The 23,432-nt window shown below is 37.0% G+C and overlaps 1 protein-coding gene across 3 annotated transcripts in view; it reads right to left on the minus strand.

Moving 5' to 3' along the window:
* Positions 1-1,070: 1,070 nt before the first annotated feature.
* The window catches only part of prkcha (protein kinase C, eta, a), a 58,312-nt gene continuing 35,950 nt past the window's right edge, over positions 1,071-23,432 (minus strand). For 2 of the 3 annotated variants that reach the window (XM_055053410.1, XM_055053408.1), the window contains exons 3-14: positions 20,245-20,398; positions 20,126-20,160; positions 19,961-20,043; positions 18,060-18,189; positions 17,849-17,982; positions 17,642-17,779; positions 16,198-16,371; positions 12,056-12,210; positions 8,341-8,479; positions 6,578-6,766; positions 3,616-3,762; positions 1,071-3,409 (exon numbers count right to left, since the gene is read on the minus strand). In XM_055053410.1, the coding sequence (XP_054909385.1) occupies positions 3,260-3,409; positions 3,616-3,762; positions 6,578-6,766; positions 8,341-8,479; positions 12,056-12,210; positions 16,198-16,371; positions 17,642-17,779; positions 17,849-17,982; positions 18,060-18,189; positions 19,961-20,043; positions 20,126-20,160; positions 20,245-20,398 (1,628 nt within the window). In that variant the 3' untranslated portion in view covers positions 1,071-3,259. The remainder of the gene's footprint in view (positions 3,410-3,615; positions 3,763-6,577; positions 6,767-8,340; positions 8,480-12,055; positions 12,211-16,197; positions 16,372-17,641; positions 17,780-17,848; positions 17,983-18,059; positions 18,190-19,960; positions 20,044-20,125; positions 20,161-20,244; positions 20,399-23,432) is intronic. The other variant, XM_055053409.1, reaches the window with a different exon arrangement.

Genomic DNA, 23,432 nt, shown 5'->3' on the forward strand with positions numbered 1-23,432 from the left:
CGCCTCCAATAAAACATTGAGAGATCAGCTGGGTGCGTTATCCTCCTGAAAGAAGCTGTGACACTAAAAAACAACAAAATATTACCAAAACTAACTTTGCAAGGAATAAATATCTTGTTTTAAGTGAATAATTCCTTAATACTGATGAAAAATTACTAGTGAAAAGGAAAATCTGAATGGAATAAGACAGGTTGTCATTTAATGAAAATATCTGCATATTATTTACGCTTCAAAAACACAAACTAGTACCAGTTACTTTGTTTAGTTTCTAGTGCAAAATGTTCACTTAAAATAAGACAAAACTAAAAAATAACTTAACAGCAAGAATGTGATTTATTTCTAAAAACTATTAGTCACATTGCAAACTATTTCACTATAAAATATGTAATCCATAAATTAAATAATCTGCCAATGAATCAACTACTTCATATCAATATTAATGAGTTATTGATTTAATATAAATTAACTTATCTTGCAGAAAAGTTACTTTTAAGTTAGTTTTGTCTTACTTCAAGTGTGCTAAGATATTTGCACAAGAGACAAAAAATAATTTGTGAGATTTTATGTTTTTGCAGTGCAGTTGCGCTAAGATGACAAAACACTTGTTTTTTTAAGCAGCCATTGTACGGCACATAAAACCAGCTGACCAAAGGTGCTGGAGTTCAGCTGGAGTTGCTAGGTAACGGTGTGGGCTTGACTGCGGTTGCTAGGTAACCTGTCGTATGTGACTTAACATTTGGGAGGTTTTTGAAACTGTTCATTTTCCAAACACTAAAAAACTTGAACTTATTGACAAACCAACAGCTGGGTGTTCTTTTTAATGTGCTTGGGTTGTTTTTAGAAGCATTTTAGACCCAAATGGAAACGTAACGACGTGAAAACGTAAATTTTGCGTAAAAGCAATTGCTACCGGCTCTTCGGAGGTACAACTGCGATATGTGATGATTGAAAACAGAACATCTTTGTGGGTCTTTTTGTGGCCTTCAAATGTATATCTAGCTAAAGCGCTGCTGGTTTTGCACAATAGAGAATAAAACAACGGCTCAAAAGAATCAGGATGTCAAAGTCAGTCATGTTGTCTTTCTATGGTCGAAAGTGATTTAATGTGGCTGAATTAAAATTATTCTGCAAAGAACATGAACATGCAGGTGTGACAGAAGTACCAGCTACATTTATCTGAGTAACTTACATGTTTTATGGCACTGTACTTTTTATTTCTCTACTTTTACTTGAGTAGAACGTCTAAGTACGATACAAGTAACTTCAATGAGAAAAGAAAAGATGTGCAGTCATATTTAATAAATTAATACACAATCAATCCACTGGCAGATTAATTCCACTACTGCATGTTTTCATGCCTTTTTCCCCTTATGGCAATTTGTCACTTAAATGAAATAAAAGTATGCCTAAACTCCCCTAATGCAGGACAGAAAGATCTATAAAGTTATCTCGTCGTGCTCCTCTTCCTGTCTCGATTAAAGGCGACAGCAGTGACGCCGTGTGTGGTTTCCTGTCTATCGTCCGTTATTTAGCAACGAAAACTGAAGCTCAGCTGAAGGCCCAACCCGTCCGCTGAGATATCAGAAAATCTAGGTGAAAGATTCAAGCTCTCCCTGTTTGCCTGCTTTTTGCTCCGCTTTTATCAAGGACTGAACATTTTTTTATGAATTTCTTGGATTTAAACCAACAGGCCAGAGAGCAGGAAGCCGTCACACACACTGCAAAAACACAAAATATTACCAAGTAGTTCTGATCTAGTTTCTAGTGCAAATATCTCAGTACACTTAAAATAAGATAAACCTAACATACAAGTAGCTTTTCAGCATAAATATAGGAGCTTATTTTAAGTAAATAATTCCTTAATATTGATTTAAAAGTTTTTTTTTCCTCAGCAAATTATTTCACTGATAAAAGTACGTTTTCCTACCTTTTAAGTGAAGTAGTATGAAAGGAAAACTAGCAGTTTTAATCAGTATTAAGAAATTACTTCCTTAAAACTAACACTAAAATCTTGTTAAAAAGTTACTTATTAGTTTTGTCTCATTTCAAATGTAAAGATATTTGCACTAGAAACTAGATCAAAAATACTTGATAAGATTTTCTGTTTTTGCAGTGTAACACAAGTCTGTCTCTTGTTGAAAAGTTACTTTGACCAAAAAAACCACAAAATGTTTCCAAGTGTTTTTGTCTATTTTCTTGTGCAAATATCTCAGTACAAAAACTAACTTTTTAGCAAGATATGAACTTATTTTGAGTCAATATTTCCATAATATTGCTATAAAAGTTATAGATTACTTCACTTACAACATGGGAAAAATGTCATGTTACTAGTGAAATAATTTGTCATTGTACTAATATTTTTTCATCAATACCAAGGACTTAAAACAAGCTCCTATATCTTTCTGAAAAACTACTTGCAAGTTAGTTTTGTCTTATTTCAAATGTACAACGGTATTTGCAGCAGAAACTAGACAAAGCCGCTTGGTGAGAGTTTGTTTTTGCAGTGCAGCCTCTGTGTTTGCAGAGTGAATGCTGCTTTCATTCTGCCAACGTACAACCGTTTGCAATCACTCTCTCTTTGTCACGCTGCCGTGGCGAAATTTAGTTTTTTTTTCTATTTCCCCATCAGGATGAGTCAGTGATTCGTTGCGCCATGTTTAACTTGCCCATCTGATCAGATTACAAAGAGCAGCAGAGTCCAAATAATGCGTCGTCTCTTATCTGCAGGCTGTTGATCAGGTTCTGCCATCTTTAATCGGTGAAAAACTTCTGCTGCGTTTCTGACTTCTTCAGTCTGTGTGCATTTGTGTTTTTTCCAGAGAAAGAGTAGGTCACTGAAAAACTATTTCTTCTGCTCCAGTCACAGGCTTTCCAGCACTTAATTCGGACCTTTTCTGGGAATCTGGCAGATTCATGTGAAACTGGTGTGTGTTTCTGAACACAGAACAATTTTATTTTTTTATTTTTTATAAAAAGTATTTTTTCCATTTGAAGAAATAGGAAGAAAATCCATTACAACAGAACGGCTGGATGTGCCAGTGAATCCATCTGACAGTGAAAATAACAATAAAAATCAGATGAAAAATGCAACATCCAGGGTTAAACGGGTGCAGAGGAGTTCAGCTATCGCCCGGCGCCTCCAACGTCCTTTTGAGACATTCCCTCAGATTTCTGGAGGAGGGAGACAGCGATGAAGTTCAAGTGATTTCAGTAGAAACTGGGAGGAAAACTGGGAGATAAATGCCAGGATTGGAGCCTCTCAGATGTTCAGAAGGTCAGGCGAAGTGAAGGAAAAGTTTCTAAACTCGTCCTGGTTGATGGAAGGGATTACGGGGTCGTCGATGGGGGTCAGCGTCGGCTCCTCCTGGGTGAAGTCCGGGTCAAAGTTGTTCACATCCTCAGGCGTTTTCTGCAAAATAATAAAGAAACGAGAAGAAAATGTCAGAAACACCAACAACCAATGTAAAATGAAAGATTAATATGGCAACTTCCAGAATCTGCAAATTTGACCTTTGCTTGATTTTTTTCCCCATGACTCCACACCAGGAAGCAGTTTGTTTTTACAGTGTATGTGTCTATCTGGTTTCATATCTGGTTTCTTTTTAAATGACTTACAATCCTTGGCTTGAATGGCGGCTCTATTTCTCTGCGGTTTAATTTTTCCCAGTCGATGCCGGTGAAGAAGGAGTGGCTGATGACGGCGTCCTCGCCTCCTTCTGACGGGATGCAGCCGAGACGCCGCGCCGGGTTTTTAGTCAGAAACTGCAGAACCCAAAAACACCAGGATTCATCAATAACAATAACAACAATAGCAATAATAATAATAATAATGGCATTTTTCTGCAAATAAGTGTGAATGATGAAAGCAGAATCGGTGAAGTGAAAAAAAGCTGAACATGCATGAAACAAAAATAATAATGATGTTAATACTTTTGCTACTACAACAACTACTACTACCACTACTATTACTATTACTACTATATGAAAACTGGATTTCTTTGAAATAAATGGAAATGATCTGCGTTTTTGGCATCTAATCTGATGGAAAAGCTGAACTGAAAACATGTGACTTAAATACAAACACAACAAAAAAATACTACTACTACAAATAGTACCACCACTACAACAAGTACTACTACTTGTACAAACATTCCTAATAATAGTAAACTGGACTCGACTGGTTTGAGTGTTTATGACTGTATCAACTTTCCTTCAGCTGGATCAAGCAGGCTCAACTGGATGAAACCCTTCCAGTCAGTCTCCACCTCCCTTCACACACACACACACACACACACACACACACACACACACACACACACACACACACACACACACACACACACACACACACACACACACACACACACACACACACACACACCTCCCCTGTTCTGCTCCACTTGGCCAAAGTTCAGCTTCGTACTGTAAGTGTCTGACGTGCCTCGACTCGACTTCCCCGTGTTGCTCAAACTCAGACAATAAGTGAATCCCCTGCTGAGCGCTAACGGTCTGGAGGACGTGACCTCTGACCCCGAGGAAACAGGGCAACGCCTGCTTGACCGGCCTGGCCTTTGGCAGGAACCTGTGCATTGTTGGCCGTTTGTGTTCTCTGGGGAGCGTTGGAAGAAACGCTCAGACAAGCACAACACACCCAACATGCTCCATCTCCACCGCAACCATCACTAAAATAACCTGAAAGACGCTTCACTGCAAAAAGACAAAATTCTACCACGTCTTGATTCTAGTGCAAATAATCTAACTACACTTAAATTAAGACAAAACTAAGTTGTAAGTAGCTTTTCGGCAAGATGTTTGTTTTAAATCATTAACTTCTTAAAATGGCAAATTATTTCACTTATAAAATGGGAAAATATTTTGTTTAAGTGCAAATAGTCTGCCAGTGGAACAAGTTATTTTTCTGGAATTATTGACTTAAAATAAAAATCTTGCTGAAAAGTTTATTATAAATCAGTGTTGTCTTCTTTAAATGTAAGACATTTGTGGTACTTTAGTTAAGTTTAGGTTAGTTTTGTGTTATTTTAAGTATTCTAAGATATTTAAACTATACTGCAAAAACAGAACATTTAACACATGAAATAAGATCAAACTTACAAATATGTTTCCATCTTGTTTTGTTTTGGTTCCACTGGTAAAATTTTCCACTGAGTTCAAAGGTCACTGGGCCGTTACCTAGCAACCCCAACCCCAGTCTCCTAGCAGATTATTTCATTCATAAATAAGAGAAATAATCTGTCAGCGGAACTTTTGATCAATGTTAAGGAATTATTTTCTTAAAACAAGCTCCTATTTCTTAATGAAAAGTCACTTTTAAGTTGTATCTTATTCCAAGTGTACTGACGTATTTGGTAAGACTTTGGTGTTTGCAGTGAAGCTCAGACTTTAAGATTTTTACCAAATAACTCAACTAATTTCTGAACAGCAGAACAGCTCTACAAAGCCACGGTGCACCTCACAGTGAATCAACCTTTGGTATCAATAGAAACTCAGCCTCCAAATCCCTCCACACCGACCCGCCGCCGGGGACGAATCAACACGGGAGAGCAGTGTGACGTTTCCTGTAGCGTGGCAGATCACTTGCAGAGAGGAGGGGGAGGCGTCATATTTATAGCTTATGCACCGGCTGGCAACTGAACCGTGCTGTGATATAGTTATGTAACAAACCAAACAGCTGGCTGGAAAATTTCCAAGTGTAGCCAGTCAAGCTGCAATAACACCATTCCATCTGTTCGACAACAAAAACACAAACCCAGACCACAAAATCCTGAGAAACAAATGCGAAACTATATGCAAAGCAGGTCAGAGGTCATCTGAGTGACTGATGACTCCGGAGTGACCTTCATGAATGTGTCATTAGAGGGCAAATCAATGAAATATCACACAGAATTAAACCAACTTCAGTCATTTTTCTTCTTATTAAAGGTAATCTATTATGCTTTCCTGAATAGATTAGGATCAGTTTATGGTCTGTGGATAATGACATTCCAGCCTGTTCAGATCAGTCTACTGTTAGATGTTTTATGGCTTCTTGTCACTTTAGATCCAAATATGTGAAAAGGGTTGCACAATAATACAACTGCACATCTTTGAAAAGCAGAAATGGAGCCTCATGCATAATCAACATGCAGCAAATACAGCACAAAAATACAGAAGTATTTTTGGTCTAGTTTCTAGTACAAATTTCTTTGTGCACTTGAAATCAGACAAACTTAACTTACAAGTAACTTTTCAGAACCATGTAGGAACTTGTTTTAAGCAATTAATTCCTTAAAAAGTAACAGTTTGACTGGCAATAAAGTAAAACCAGGCGGCCAAAACTTGCTGGAGTTCCCCTGGGGTTGCTGTAAAATGTCAATTAGGAAGTTTTTTATTTTCAGACAACAAAAAGAATTAAGTTATTGCCAAAAATAGCAGCTGAATATTTTTCAACTGCTTGTCTTGTTTTTAGAAGTAGTTGAGATCCAAATGGAAATTCAAACCATGAAAATATTGTGAAATTTGTTTAGCAAGTCCTGTTAAAAAAAAAAAAACTGATTGGGAAATTCATGATTGAACTCACAGCTTTGAGAATGTTGACCGCCTCTTTGCTGAGCCAGGACGCGTAAACGATGTCCTCGTTGAGGATGGACTCAAAGAGGTCGTCTTCGTTTTCAGCCTCGAAGGGGGCGTGGCCTGACAGCATCTCGTACAGCAGCACGCCGAGCGCCCACCAGTCCACCGACGGGCCATACATCATCTCCTGCAGGATCTGTGGAGACATCAATGGAGCTTTTAACTGCTCATTCATAAAGGAACACATTAAAAAACACTAAGATATAATAAAATACAGGCAAAACTTAAACCAGGCTAAGACGTCTGAATTCACTGGTCAAAAAACATTTTATGACCAGTAAAAAAAGTGGAATATTAGTACTTCTAATATTAGTTCTTCTCCCATAAAGTAGTGATTCGAGTTTATGGGAGATTGCTGCAGTTTGAAATTAAGCATAACTTGGTTTTTAAACATATTATTTTTTTGGATTTTCTGCCAATTTCATAATTGTCTTATTTTTACCTGACTTAACTTTATTCTTTGTTTTATCACTTATCTAACTGTGACGTTGTTATTGATGTGAAGCACTTTGGTCAGCTGGGGTTGTTGTAAATGTGCTACATAAACAACTTTTTACTTGACATTTTCACACACAGCATTAAAACAAATTTGATAAAACTTTTATTAAGAAAAATACATTTATCCAAACCCACTTTGCCTTATTTTGCAAAGTATTTGCAGTTGCATTTTTAAATAGATGTGCTGTTTTTAGAAGAAGTAGAGACCAAAATGGAAGTAGAAAAATTACAAAAAGTGAAGTTAACTTGATGAAAAAGTGATTTCCTGATTCCACAGTTCAGTCAGTAAGCAGACGTAGAAAAACTGCGCAAAAAAACCTGTCCAATAAAAGTGAATCCTTGACTTAACAAGGATGCAAATGGGTTTTCAAAGCTCTGTAAAGTTTCCTGTTAAAACAGGGAGAGCAGGAAAGTCTCAGCAGTTGATTTAGATCCACAACCTGAGCTTTAGTCATGTTGGATTCGGATCAAGCACTTTTAAACGGCCCTTTTGCTTGAAAAAAACAAAGACAATCTGGGATTCTGAAAAGCAAACATGCGGTTGAATATCTATCCTGAAGAGCGAACAGGGAAGCTTACAAACTGACCTCATGCATGCGCTGCCTTCCAGTTAGTCAGAAAGGAATCTTAAGTGACGAGCAACAAGCGCCATGTTTGTTCATACGGAGGTGGTCTGATGGAAAAACTGCATCACGCGAGCTTAAAGCCTGCAGGAGGCTGACTGGAGCTCATTCAGTTTAAAAACAAATCATCTATAATTAAATATATTTATGAAAAAATGAGCTCAGAGTATTTAAACTGAAATAATTCCTTTTCCTCCTCAATTACAGTGCTGTCGTTTATAAAAAGGAATGTTTTGTGAACTTAAACATCCATTTTACATCCCTTCAGTGAAGCACCCTGATGGATGGATGGATGGATGGTACATCAATCTATCGGATGTACCGATGAATGGATAGATTCATCAATCTGTTTGCTTAATTAAAACTTTAAGCAAACAGAATAACATCTGAAAACAGAAACATTTTCCCAGACTCTATTTTGTTTTTCCACATTTTTAAACTCAAACTTCAGAGTTTCCTGCATTGTAAATGAATGAAAATTATGTTTATGCCTCTTTAGTTTGGAGAATTTTGTCAAACAACAAAATAAACAAATAAATAAAACCAACTATTAATTCTGAAAATCAATAATCTGAGGGCTTTAACCGACCTCTGGGGCGATATAATCCGGAGTCCCGCAGAACGTCCCGGTGGCCACGCCCTCAAATATTCCCTCCTTGCACATGCCGAAGTCTGCCAGCTTGCAGTGACCGTCTTTGTCCAGCAGGACGTTGTCCAGTTTTAGATCCCTGCAAGGCAAAACGAACAGAAAAACACAAATAAAAACATTTCAGTCAATCAGAACATGATCACAAACTGTCTAACACAGTCAAATATGTTTATTATGTCAATATTCATCCAGATTCTGTTATTGTGTTTTGTACGTTGTTGTCCAGACAAAAAACATTTTGTGGCTGTCAAATACTTTCAACTTTACAGTTTTGACTCGCATGGTGAGAAATATGTCAGAGAGAATCATCTTGTACTTTATTTGACAAAATTTACATGCAGCTTTTTACATAACCATCCAGAAATAAACCTTAAAGTAAAATGCACAGATGCAGCAAAGATGTAATCTATAAATGTGGTAACTGATGCCTGAAATGATCCAGTCAGGTGAGTACGGCTCTCTCCGCCGAGGTTTTGTCTCTGAGCCTGCCAGAAATAATCTCCATCTCCATGTTCGTTTCAGCTGCTGCTTTGTCATCTGACATGAGATTAAAGCTGCTGAGTGTGGGATCCTGGGTTAAGCTCTAATCTGTGATCAGATGACCCAGCACTCATGCAAAGGTCACTGTGCAGATGAGGCCTGAAGCTGCACAGATGAAATTTAATATAATGAAAGGAAACTTAACGTTTCAGTTTCCAATGGAAGAAAGACTGAGTCATTTCCATGTAAAGGAGGAGACGATAAACGCGGCAACCAGCTGCTGAAAGCCTGACTGTTGATTAAGCACTCAGTGGGTTGGATTAATCTGGTTTGCTTTTTTCTGCTTGAAGAAGGTTGTATAACATTGACTCAACCTCCTGCGGTGCACTTCTCTCTTTGTTTAACCAAGTAGTGGGAAAACAGCCGCACACTGCAAAAATACAAAATCTTACCAAAAATCTTGGTCCAGTTTCCAGTACAACGTCTTAGTTCATGTGAAATAAGATAAAACTAAATTAGAAGTGATTTTCAGCAAGCAAGCGTTTAAAAAATAAAATTCTTTATATTGATGAAAAAGTACTAGTTTTACTGTCAGATTATTTCACTTATGAAGAGAAAAAAATTCTCATCAGTGAAATAAGAAGATATTAAAAACTTACTTGTAAGTTAATTTTGTTTTATTTCAAGTGAACAGATATTTGCACACTAGATCAAAAACACTTTGTAGGGTTTTGTGTTTTCTTGCTGGATATTCACCTTGTTCTGGTTGAATGCTCGTTGAAATGAATAAAAATACTACTTAATATGTCATTATTGTCATAATTTTATTAATTAATAAGTAGAATGACAATGATGCAATTGTTTTAGGCTTTGCACTAAATTTTGCCAACTAATTTCGGTTTAGTTTCTAGTGTAAATATTTTCAGACACTTGAAATAAGATAAAACTAACTTATAAGAACATTTTCAGCAAGATATAGGACCTTGTTCTAATAAATAATTCCTTAACACTGATGAAAATTCACTATTATTTGACCAATAAAGTACAAAATATATTGGTGAAATTATCTGCCAGTGGAACAATTAACTTTCTTTATCAGTGTTAAAGAATTATTTATTAAAAAAAGATCCTATATCTTGCTGAAAATTTTCTTGTCAGTTAGTTTTGTCTTTTTTGAAGTGTACTGAGATATTTGCACTAGAAACTAGACCAAAAGTACTTGGAAATATTTTATTTTTGCAGTGATGCGCCCCACAAGCCCAAGATATCCAGATGCATCTTTAATGTTTTTGTGTTCATTACAGAGATGAAATATCAACAAAAATATAACCAGCAACAGTTATCTAATTAACCTGGAGTCCAGCTTAGTTTCCTGTGTTTACTGGGTAAACTGGAAGCTCTGGTTTCAACACTGATGAGAAAGAATCTCAGATAATCATTTATAAATGTGAACATTTCCAAAGAGGAGCAGAGGAAGTGGTGACAAATGCTGTGACGCACAAAATGAACTTTTTTTTGCTGTGTTGTAAAATCATATTCTTCTTCTTAGCACCATTTTATTGCTGAAATGTGATGTTTGATTGGGAAACAGATGAAAGTAAAGCTAACTCAGGGTTTGGTAACCTGCAACTCCAGAGTCAAAATGGCTCTCAATAACTTTAGCTAAAGGTGACAATTGAAATAGTACAGATTTATAAATAAAAGCAAAAAAAAAAAAAAAAAAAAAAAGGCTTATAAAGACAAAAATTCTTCATGTTGTACTAAACCAGTGCAGTCTGGGGGCCAAATGATTAATCCTATAAAAATATTGAACCAATATCTGCAGAGAAGTTAAAGCTTGGACACAAAATAATAAGATAAAATAATTCAGAGTGACGTTAAGGAGTCAGGTTTAGTTTTATTTTGTAGGTTGTAATTTTATCCCGTCATTCTACAGAAGCTGTGGGATGTGCCGGACCCAGACTGCAGGACACATGGTGACCTAAATATAACCCTGGAGTTACTGTTTGCTCACATGATGGCCCCCTTCCCTCCCATCATGCACCGGGAGGTCTCACATCTTATTATTATCTCAGAGTGCAAAACACAATCGATTTGTTATCAATATTAATGTTGGTAAATTAAAACTTAAAACTGTGTTACTTGAATCTTTTTCCAGCTTTGCAGATTTAGGAAATCATGCGATTGCGATATTTATTGTACAATATTGGAGTGATGAGACCATCTGCAATAAATCCACATTTTCATCAGTCACTATGGATCATCAAACTCTCTGTGACCTTTGACATCCTGGTTCATCTAATCTGAGACTCCAGGAGGCTCCATGCATGATCAGTGCAGAAAGTGGGAATGAATTAGACTTGAGCTGCGTCCAGCACAGCTTTGCACTGATTCTGACAGTAAATGCTTAAATAGTTTATTCAGATAGTTACAGGTCATTTTCAGGACAGTGTCAAAATATTGACATGTTTGGCGATATTATTCTGAAAATTATACCCCATAAAATTATGATTAGTGTGTAAATCATAATATATGACATCATAAGTCCAAATTCTGAATTTCAAGTCAGAATTTTTTTAAAAACTGAACTATTAAAAAACAAAAAAGAAACATTTAATTCTGTAAAAGTCAGAATTTTGCACAAATAACGAAAAACAAATCCTGTGAATTCTGTAAAAAAATGTATCATAATTCTATAAAAAACAAATCTGAATATTGTAAACAAAAATAAAATAAATTTAATATTCTAAAAAAAAGGGTAAAAATCCTGAGATTAGAGTCATAATCCTCTAGAGTCAGAATTCTGTGAAAAAAATCTGAATTTTGTAAAAAGTAAGAATTTTCTATAAAAAAAGCAAAAACAAACAACAACAAAAAACAGTCTGAATTGTGTGAACACTCCATTTTTCCTGTAATTTATATAACCTAACTTGATTAAAGCTCAACTTAATTCTTCCAAGTACATTAAAATGAAAACATGGATTTACAATTTCTTGGTAGCTTTTGAAATAAAAATTTAACTTAGAAGTATTATACAGAAAGATCAGGTCTGAATAGTTAATTATTATTCCTTTTTACAGCTTCAAAGATTATATTTGTTTTAATATGACATTTCTGAGCACATATTCTGCAGTTCTGTAGCTGACTTTATGTTTTATGAGTTTTTGTCTCAAACCTGTAGATGATGCCTTTGCTGTGCAGGAACATGAGGGCGGATGTGATCTCCGCCGTGTAGAAACGCGCTCTGCCCTCTTCAAACTTCCTGGACTTCTGGATGTGGAACATGAGATCGCCTCCATTCACAAACTCCATCACAAAGAAAAGACGATCCTGGAATTTAAAACAAATGAAACAATCTAAACGAGGAGACGACATTTACAGCCTCCCTCAGGCTGCAGTGTTATTACAGAAACCAGTGACTGTAAGCGCAGAATGATTTCAGATGTGGCTGCACATAAATTTTACATGTTTGTTTTATGAATTTTTGTGCAGCAAACTGCAAATAAATCCAGCTATGAGCCATAAATCTTTGTTGAGTGGTGACGATTGGTCTGTTAATCAGACTGGGGAAAAGAAAACCACTTTAAGAGAAAGAACATGGAAAAGTTTTTCCAACCTTTAGACTTTTCCACATTTTATTGTAGCAACCAACTTCAGTGAGTTTTACGGGGATTTTATGTCTCAAGCCAACAGAAGGTAAAGCTTAATTATGAAGTGTTTTTTTTAAGGTGACCTATTATTCTTCCTGGAACAGGTCAGGACAGGTAAAAACATGTTTTATTAACAGATTTTTTTGCACAAAATCATGGTTCGATAAAGATACGTTAGTCTGCTCAGTTTGGCCATTGTTAGCCATTTTAGGGCGTCCTGAAAATGGCTGCAAACTGTGCACATATAACTGCACTCTGCTTTTCAGAGAGTGCTTTTATACTCTCTGAAAAGCAGAAGTGGAACCTCCTGCACAACCAACAAAAATGTAACAAGTGGTTTATGAATAGTAAGTCAACAACAAAACAAGATTTTAAAATTATGGCAACAAAGCGACAATTAACATATATTCAACTTTAACAAAAAATTATTGATTTAATTAAGTAAATTTAAATATAAATTAATTAAATTATTGGTCAAAATATTTGTTTAATTACAAATGTTGAGTAAATCCGAATTATTTTATTGCAAATCCTGACAAATATTATGTATCATAAAATAATTAATTTATGCCAAATATCTGCAGGGATAAGATCAGCTGACCAAATGTGCTGGAATTCAGCTGCGGTTGCTAGGTGACAGGCTGGGCTTCGGTACGGTTGCTAGGTAACCATGGAAACTAGTTTTACAATCTGGAGGTTTTAGAAACTAAAAACATTAAATTATTACAAAAAAGTTTTTTAAGTACTTGGCTTTGTTTTTGGAAGCAGTTGCGACCAAAATGGAAGTATAAAATGTAATAATAATAATAACAATAGTAAATTTGTTTGGAGGCATAAATTTGAAAAGTGTGGCAGACATTTTCGCGTTCAATACCCCTTTCTCTGACATCCCAAAATAAAATCAAGACTTCCTGCAGGAGAAGGAGAAAAAAAAAGCTCTAAAATTTTTTGTTTTCTACAAACGATGTAGGAGATACAGGTATTATGATCAGACAAAATGAAACCTTTATGGAGAGAAAACCCCTCTGAAAGCATTATCCCTATGGTGAAACACGGTGGTGGCACTGTCATACTGAGGGAATGAGAACCAGAGAGCAGTGGGAGTGAATACAAATGCATGTAAATTTATATTTATAAAAATAAAAAAAAAATAAAAAATCGAGACTAATTGTTGTTAAACGTCATAATATTGCACTTCTTTGGTTGGGTTGTAGCAAATGCAATAAATGTTTTGAGTTAAATGTATTTTGTGCCACTAACAAGCAGCTCTTCATTACAAAATAAAATACAATGTACTTCTACTAAAAAGTTGCATCATTTATTCTAATGAATTTTAAACAGCTTAGTTGGAGACAAAGTGCAGAGTTAAAAATACACCTGTGTCCGCCTCTACAGACGTAACCACAAGCTTTATTCATTTCCTCTGCTTCTCTTTCCACATCAGCATTTACGTAGACGCCAGACTAAAATCAACAGCTGCGATAATTTAACACCTTTTGCACGAGGCGATTTCTTAGCAATGTTTGACAACGTCTGCGGTGATTGCCAGGAAAGAGCTGATAGCGATGAAATGCAGAATAAACTGAGAACTGGTCGCACCATCAGATCAATTCGTCCCAGTAAGAAGTAGGTCATGAATGATTTGAACATCTAAAGCAGATTATGAGCATCCTGTGTCTAAGCCCGGCTTCTCCTGAGTCAATCTGTCAGATTAAAATCTGGAAATCTGCTGCCATCTGCTGACCAGATGACAAAATGACACCTAAAAAACTAAAATTCTGATTTCATTGAGTTAAAGTGACGTGACGGCCGACATCCATAACATCTATAAGTCAGTAATGCAAACGTCATTTGGATTTTTGTAATTCTTTGTGTTTTATCTGATCTGTCACCACAATGGCGTCAGCAAACAGCTGCTGACGGGAATGAGACGAGACACGCCTGAGCTCGAAATCCCACTTCAAGGAACCTGTTTAGATTTTTTAGCTGCTTTGTATTTTTAAGAGTTTTATAAGATGAGAGGTTTTCTTTTGAGGCGCTGAACCACTGGAATTTGTGCAAAATCTATTATTTATTGATTTATTTGACTAATAATATCATTATTAACATCACAAAAAAATCCATGATTTGCTTTATTTTTTCTCTTTCAGCATATATTTTTAAAACAAAAATCTCTCCACCTATCATGTAGAAAATTTAAATTATTTTGGTGATTCTAACTGACCTAAAACAGGAAAAGTCTAGTTGAATTTAACATGAAATAGAAAGAAAAAGGGTTATTGAGTGTCTTTTTTTAAGCTAATTGAAATACAGTGTTCACAGCTCAGGTGAAAATGTTTGAATCACCACAGAGAGCATTTAAATTACTGAGTATGAGTATGTGAATTCTTAAATGTGTTCCCCTCGTCTAATAAATCATCATCTAAACCACAACTTTTCAAACTAAAAGCTGCAGAGTTTGTCTTGTCTGGTTGGTCTTTGATATACAAAGTTTGGTTTTACCCAACATCAACAGAAACTCTCTCTCTCCTTTTCTCTTTCCATCAACATTCTTTCTTTCCTTCTCTCTTTTTTTTTTCTTTTTTTTAATCTTGGTTCCCTCTTTCCTTCCTCTCTTCCTCTTCCTTCCCATTTCCTTCCTTTCTCTCATAACCAGTAACTGGGAGCTACCAGCTTAAATTGACTCTGATCAGGAAATCCATCAGAAACTTCGACACACTCCTGTATTCATCTGCCAAGACAGAATAATTAATGCCTGGCAGGAGCGACAGGTCCCTAATTAAACCCACAAAATGCCCTGAAAATTCAAATTTTCTGAAAACAAGGAAGCGTTCTGGTGCATGAGCTGCAACAGCTGCGGTGTTGTTTGCTCATCTGACAACCTCAGATGAGCAAACAAAAAATGTGTTTACATGAACTACGTAACATTAACTTCCAGAAAGCTCGATGACTCAGGATTAAAGCATGAGGAACATTCCTTCACAGACTGTTGGTTCATGATTCATTAGCTGGTATTTTAGTATTTAGTGATTATTCTAACGATAAATTGATTAATTGGATAAAAAATGGAACCTTCAACTGATTTTTTATTTAACCACGTTAGTTTTTTTTATGAAATTAAAAATGTTTAAAGATGCATATATGCAGACAATTTTTTTTCATCTTAAATGCAAAAAAATATATATAATTTTGTACAATTTTGACTTGATTATTGCTCTGAATATGTTGTTCTTTCAGCCTTTTTTAGAGTCTGACACTCCCAACAATTTATTAATAAATTAGTTGATGATTATTTCAACAATCGATTAATCACGATTAACCCAATTAATCGGTTCTGTCCTAAAAAAGAACATCTGCAAATGAAGCATAAATAAGAAGAACACAAACACGTTTACTTTCTCATAGTGTTAAACTTTCACATTCAATAAGACTTTAGTGCAGCTGCAGAGTTATGTAAACAGTAATTTGTGAAGCCTTGAAATTTGCATACATGCGGCAACCGACCTTCCCCTCCCTCCCAAAAAAAATAAATTTTACCATAGTTAATAAAAAAAGTTTGATGTTTTTGGAAAAACAATGTTCCATTTATAGTGTCTTTGTAAAACTAAGTATCACAGCTTTAAACAGGGATTCCTACACAGACTGAGTGTGTTCCTGCGGCACTGACCGGTGTTTGGAAACAGCAGTAAAGCTGCGTGAGGTACGGGTGACAGCGGGCCAGCGACAAAACCCGCTTCTCCGTCATGGTGCACTCGACGTCGTCGTCCTGCAGGATGATGTCCTTCTTCAGCACCTTTATGGCGAAGACGTGATCTTTGCCGTTTAGTTTTGCCAGCATCACCTGCAGAAACCACGTAGTTGCAATTCACACAAGAAACAGGAAATTTCACAACTGCTGGCTACCGTAAGCAGCATTGAGGAATTACAATTAAACTTTAGATTTAAGAAGACGATTTTGTTGGGGCACAATAAATATATATTACTTTTCATTGATATTATGCTTCATTAGGAATTAAACAATTTAATAGGTGATAGGAATAAATGTCCACTATTTTCGTAACCGATTAATCATTAAGTGGAGTCATTTAGCGATTAATCGTTGACGTGTTAACGGTATTTACATGAAGCAAACAAATTCAAAGTCTTATCTGGTCAATCCATTTAATTTTATTGAATTGCTAGTTATTGTAGGTAACTTTGAGTCATTATAATTAATTTTCAGATTTAAAAAGACAACTTTGTTGGGGTAAAATACGTATTTTTTGTTATTGGTATTACACATCATTAGGGCTGAAACAAATTAATCATGATGAATCAATTATTGAAACAATCGTCAACTAATTTAGTTATCAATTAACCGTTAGCTTCAGTAACAGGTTTCTATTTTAATATTACACTTGATTGGGACTAAAACATGATTCTGATCAGACTATTTGTGATTCATTCTGATTAATTGACTATTAAAATAATTGTCGACTAATTTAATAATCAAATTATCATAACAGACTCTGAAAAACGTCCTTTGCTAAGATACTCGCAATAATTTGGGAAAAACTCCACCATGAAAATATACATTTTGCAGCTAAGATGCTAAAACATATTTCTAAACTGAGAATTTATTTAATTTCAAATGTGAAATGTGTATTTATTTTGTACAGTTTTGGTTTTATTAATACTCTGAATATGTTGTTCTTTTAACGAACAGCCTTTTTAAGAGTCTGTATGCTCCAGTTAATGATTATCTCAATAACCAATCAATCTGATTAGTTCTTTCAACCCTCTGACACATCTGCAAATAAAACATGAATAGGAAAAGTACAACCTCAGCATGTTTGCTTTCTTATAGTATAAATCACATTTAATAAGACTTCGGTTCAAACTGTATTGCAGCTGCAGAGCTAACTCTAGCGTGAAATATCCACTTAGAATGAATACTGGCTGAAAATCTACATGCAGAACCCATAAAAAATATGCTGTTGTCGGCAATAAAATAAGAACAATATTCCATTTATATGTGAAAAGAAACTTGTTCCATCATAAAAGCTGATATTTTTTCCCATAATCCCATTCATTCCAGGATAATTCACATTTTCACCCGAAGTCGTTCCCACCTTGCCAAAGCTGCCTTTGCCAAGAACCTGAAGGAAAGTAAAATCTGAGATCCCCAGCCGCGGGGTCTCCGGCTGACCCTCCGTGGTCGTTGTACTCTCCGTTCTCTCGGATGGCTGCCTACTCGGCTCTTTAACCTGCTGGAACAGATCAACACGTTCACAGAGATCCAGAGGTTATTTAGAGTGATGTGAAAAGAGTCTTTCTACCATTGTGTTCCTCTTGGAGAGTCCTCCGGCCTGTAGACCCATCTCCGCTAGCTTGTTGGCCAGCTCCACGCTGTTGACGCCGCAGCTTGGGGCGACGTTGCCTTTGCAGCGTATGTGAACATTCATTTTACAAACTGAGAACAGGAGAATAAATACGTCAATTAGTCAAACCAAGAGAGAAATGAGATCCCAGTTTTCCTTTATCTTATACTTTTGCAGTGCAGGCCCTGCCGAACTAATCCCCACAGCAGCGAACCACAGTGGTCACAGAAGGTTGGAGACTTGTAGGTGTGAGTGCTGAACTTGTGAGGGACGTTGATGCTGAAACCTTGAGTTGCATCCTGCAAGAAAACAACAGAGACTGTAAATTAATCAACACAGCTCAGATTAGTTAAACAGATGCAGAAAACCACTTTGCAGCTAATTTAGAGCTGTGAACGTCAAAAGAGAAAATCCAACAACGCTGAAACTTTCGGACTGATGTCTTGAGTTTTTCATTCGAAACTACAACATGTTCTCGGCTTAATCTATCTTACAGGTTGCACCAGCAAAAAAAAAATATCTGCCTAACATGATACTCCCAGTTGAGATTTACCAAGAACCTGAAGGAAAGTAAAATCTGAGATCTCCACATTTCCAATTTTTTGGGGGGCAAAACACTAAATGTTTTGTTTCTCCTAAAATAAAAGGCCTCTGAAGATGAGTTTTCCAGGCCTTCTTCCTTGCAGAGCGGCCTTTCGGTTCATGTCGGTACAGATAACGGCTCTTCCCTGCTTTCATCAGCAACTTCACAAAGTTTTGCTTTTGTTCTGGGTCAGATTTGCACATTTTGCAACAACAAGCATCAAATTTTACCCAGGGATGAACCAGAGTTATGAAAGTCTGCATTCATCTTCCTGGTATCTGTTTTCTCATATTGTCACACAAGGAAATTTGAGTCTTTAACGGTTAATGAACTACAAAATCAAATAACAACTTTGATTTTGTAGAGGTTTATAAAGGCATAACACTTTTATTGTATTGTAGTATTTTGACTTTGAAGAAAGTCAGAGAAAAATCTCTCCAAATTATATAATTTATCAAACAGAAAGAAGTTTAGCAATTCTGCCCGACTCAAACCAGACAAAATTAGTTTGATTTAATGTGAAAGAACAAGCAGTATAAGTAAATGATGAGTTTTAAGTGTGTTGGGACTGCTGATCTAAATGTGTAAAATGCCTTATAGGAGCGTTTAGATTACTGGGGATGGTGCCAGTTTGATAGGTCTTCAAGCTGCTGCTCTCAGACAACATTTCTCTGAAGTTCCTCCTAATTTGAAATGTTGGCATTTAAAACAGTCTGCAGACTTTGCTATCACTACTTTTTGTCTTATGCAAAGTTTGGTGTTTCATCAGCATGCTTCAACATGTTTTCTTTCTTTCTACTTCTGTTTCCTTCTTCCCTTCTCTGATGAATGCCTTTTATGCTGCTACTAATTTAAATTTTTATCCATGCGGCGTATTAGAAATGTTTTATGTTCATTGAAAGAAAATTAGACTTTTATTTTGTGTAAGGTTTATTTCTGTTTGGTATTTTAGCCACATAGATTTGTGAGTTGTTTTAATATTTGAGATTTTCCTTTTCTCTCTCTGACATGCGAGTAATTGTGCTTTTTTGGAATTGTGATGTGAATAAATATTTGTTAAATGTCTTTCTTTCCATCTGAGAGGAAAATTGTTACAAGTATTGATCTCTGATGAGGTTAAGGTCAAAGTTTTTTTGCTATAAGTTGGATGTTTTTTGTCTTTACGTCATTTGCTCAGAATTAACCAAAAACAGGAGAAACTTTTGCTTTGGCACAATATACTGATCACTAGTGAGTGCATCTGTAGAGATGTAAATGCATCAGAAGCTCATGTGGGAAAGTTTAGTGAAGTGCGTTGTTCTGGCTCAGTGGTCGACTCAGACAGAAACAGGAAGCTGTAAAGGCTGCTGATCGCTGCAGGTGCTGAGTGGGTGAACTTGCATGTGTGGGAAGGGGCTGCTATTTTAGGGCTTTCTGAATTAATGCAAAAAGTTACTTAAAAATGTGTGAAAATGATGAGAAAAGGGGCAGAAACAAGCAGTCGTTACCTTCTCTTTGGTTGATCTCTTCATGCGTGGACACACAGTGACAACCAGCTGGTGGCACCGCTTATGAACTACACACGTACACACTGAAAACACACACAGGGTTACAGTCGTTTCTGCAGCGCGGATGACCAACAGGCGAACAAAGAGGACGGCTGGCCTGCACACCTTGACACTGGTAACCTTGTTTTCCGAACACACCCCTGTAACAGAGGAGAGGAAATGGTCAGGTCTCCTCCAGACAGTTTCGGCTAGGTTCTGACTCGGTTCCGGCGGGTCGGACTCACCAGATGAACTCCTTGCAGTGGAAGCAGAAGGTGGGCTGACGGAGGAAAGTGGACATGAACTTGTGCCCGTTGACCTGGTGGATCCGTCGCCTCACGGCGCCCTGCCGCTCCCTCGTAAACTGCTTGTGGGTGTTTTCTTTAGTTACAGCGACATCTGCAACGAGACCGGAGGATCATTTGGGCTCAAACAATGGAAAACCCAATGAAACGCCATCCTTACAGGGGAAAATAAAAACCACACTTGATATTCTTGTATTTCCATTTTGGTCTCTACTGCTTCTAAAAACAGCCCAAGCTCTTAAAAAAAAACACACCCTGTATTTTTTACTAATTATTTAATGCTGCCCGTAACCTAGTAACCCCTACCTGTTACCCGCAGGTGGGTAGAGTCGCCAAAAGATTTAGTGAAGTAAAAGCAAAAACGTACTTAGTAAAATGTCTACCAAAGGACTGATTAACTGATCAAATTATCATTTAATACTTAAAATTTACATCAACAGACGAACCACAATATGAAGTCAATTGGAAATTTTGGTATTTTAAGGACTGAAATAACAATAATTTGTTACTGTACAATGGCTGCTGGAAAGTACAAGTGTTCTTTTGTCCTTTCCAGCAAAAGAAACACTTGTCCTGAAAATTCTGCATTCTTGTTAGTTGTGCAGGAGGCTCTACTAATGATTTTCAAAGATGAAAATCTTGTTGTATAATAGCTCATCTGTTTGCAGCCATTTTCATGTATGAGTGTAAACGTTGAGTTGTTTGGCTTTAAAGTGACAAAATGCACTAAAGAAGCTCATTCGGAACTGACCAGACTAAAATCTAATTATATAAGAATAATTTTGTGAAAAAAATGGATTTTGTACATTTTTTGCATAATATAATCACGGCCATAGACGGATCATTACCTGTTGGAGGAAGTTTAATAGGTCATCTTTTAGTAACTCACAGCCATAGAAAACAGGGTCAGTTGTACTTCATTCAGGTAGTTCTGCTTTGTCATATTGCTTGTTTAGATTTAGGATTTTTCAATAAAGTCCTAACCATGCACCACTTCCTAAAACTTAAAAACAATAAGCAGAGAGCCATCAGAAGTTATATGAGGATTTGGTTTCCTAACTCCAGCTGTCAACGCACCATAAACTCCCATTTAGAATGTTGTGTTTTATTTTTGTAATATTTAGGCCCGAGCAGCTAAGCGCTGCGAAGGCCTATTGTTTCTGTACTGTTTCTTATTATTAGGCCCGAGCAGCTAAGCGCTGCGAAGGCCTATTGTTCTGTACTGTTTCTTATTATTATTATTAGGCCCGAGCAGCTAAGCGCTGCGAAGGCCTATTGTATCTGTACTGTTATTATTATTATTATTATTATTATTATATTATTATTATTTTTTTCCCACCTCTTTGGGGGGCTTTTTGGGGCCTTATCATATTGGAAAACTCACCAAACTTGGCGGAGGCCTTAAGCCTATTTAAAAATTTTGATTTTTAAGGTCATCACAAAAATCCCACAAGAAATGGCTCAATAGCGCCACCTAGAAATTTTCAAATGACCCTTTGCTATTCACTTACTTTATCCTAGAGACATGAAATTTGGTACACTTGTAGAGCTCCCCAGGACGCTCAAAATTTACAATTAATGTCATAGTGCAAGTATCACAGGAAGTCGGCCATTTTGGATTGAAGTTCCAATTTTGAGCCCATTTTTGCCGTTTACAGCCTCCGTATTTGATCGAACTCCTCCTAGGGATTTCGATTGATCGGCTTCAAACTCGGTCAGTCTGTTCATAAGGCATGTCCCATCTAAAGTTATCAAAACGGTGAGTTTTTGAGTATGCTGAAGGGGGGTTAGCAGGGGTCAAAGTTCACCTACTCGCCATAAAAACATAAACCGCTATATCTCCTACACAGAAACTCACAGAGGCACCAAAGTTACTGTGATTAATCATCATTGGCTGCCCTACAATACCCTACGGTCGAATGATGACATCACTTAGGCCACGCCCCCTGAGAAAAGGAAGTGTCATGTTTTACTCTGAATGGTCGCTATCTGACCCCTTTGACCTCATCAACATGAAACTGTGCCAAGACACAGAAAACATGTTGGTGTATTGAGGATTCCAACCCTGACCAGCTTCGATGGAGCAGATGGGCGTGGCGGCGTGGCGAAGTGACCTGTAACGCCATCGCCATACGTTTGGCTCTCAATTCCACATTTTTGGGCCCAGCTGCTCCAATTTCACAAAGATGGATCCTCATCCACTCCCCGACAGGAATCCATCACAATATTTGGTGGGCGTGGCCTAATTTCTCTATAGCGCCCCCTAGAAAACTTTAAATGATCAGCCCCAAGCCATGCTTTAACCTACAATTACGAAACTTTGTACACGTGTGTACCTTGTCAGGACTTACAAAAAAGTCTCTTGGAGCCATGGTCTAAACCCCACAGGAAGTCGGCCATTTTGGATTGAAGTTCGGATTTTGACCCATTTTTGCAGTTTGCAGCCTTCGTATTTGATCGAACTCCTCCCAGGGATTTCGATTGATCGGCTTCAAACTCAGTCAGTCTGTTCATAAAGCATGTCCCATCTAAAGTTATCAAAACAGTGAGTTTTTGAGTATGCTGAAGGGGGGTTGGCAGGGGTCAAAGTTCACCTACTCCCCATAAAAAATAAACTGCTATATCTCCTACACAGAAACTCACAAAGTCACCAAAGTTTCAGTGATTGATCATCATCGGGTGTCCTACAACATCCTATGGTCGAGTGATGACATCACTTAGGCCACGCCCCCTGAGAACAGGAAGTGTCATGTTTTACTGTGAACGGTCGCTATCTGAACCTTTTGACCTCATCAACATGAAACTGTGACCAGACACCGAAGAGATGTTGGTGTATTGAGGATTTCAACCCCGACCAGCTACGATGGAGCAGGTGGGCGTGGCAGCGTGGCGAAGTGACCTGTAACGCCATCGCCATACGTTTGGCTCTCAATTCCACATTTTTGGGCCCAGCTGCTCCAAACTCACAAGGATGGATTCCCATCAACTCCCTGACAGGAATCCATCACAATATTTGGTGGGCGTGGCCTAATTTCTCTATAGCGCCCCATAGAACACTTTAAATGATCAGCCCCAAGCCATGCTTTAACCTACAATTACGAAACTTTGTACACGTGTGTACCTTGTCA

Source organism: Poeciliopsis prolifica, unplaced genomic scaffold (genome assembly GCF_027474105.1).
Source record: "Poeciliopsis prolifica strain line A6 unplaced genomic scaffold, Auburn_PproV2 SCAFFOLD037, whole genome shotgun sequence".
Taxonomy (NCBI): domain Eukaryota; kingdom Metazoa; phylum Chordata; class Actinopteri; order Cyprinodontiformes; family Poeciliidae; genus Poeciliopsis; species Poeciliopsis prolifica.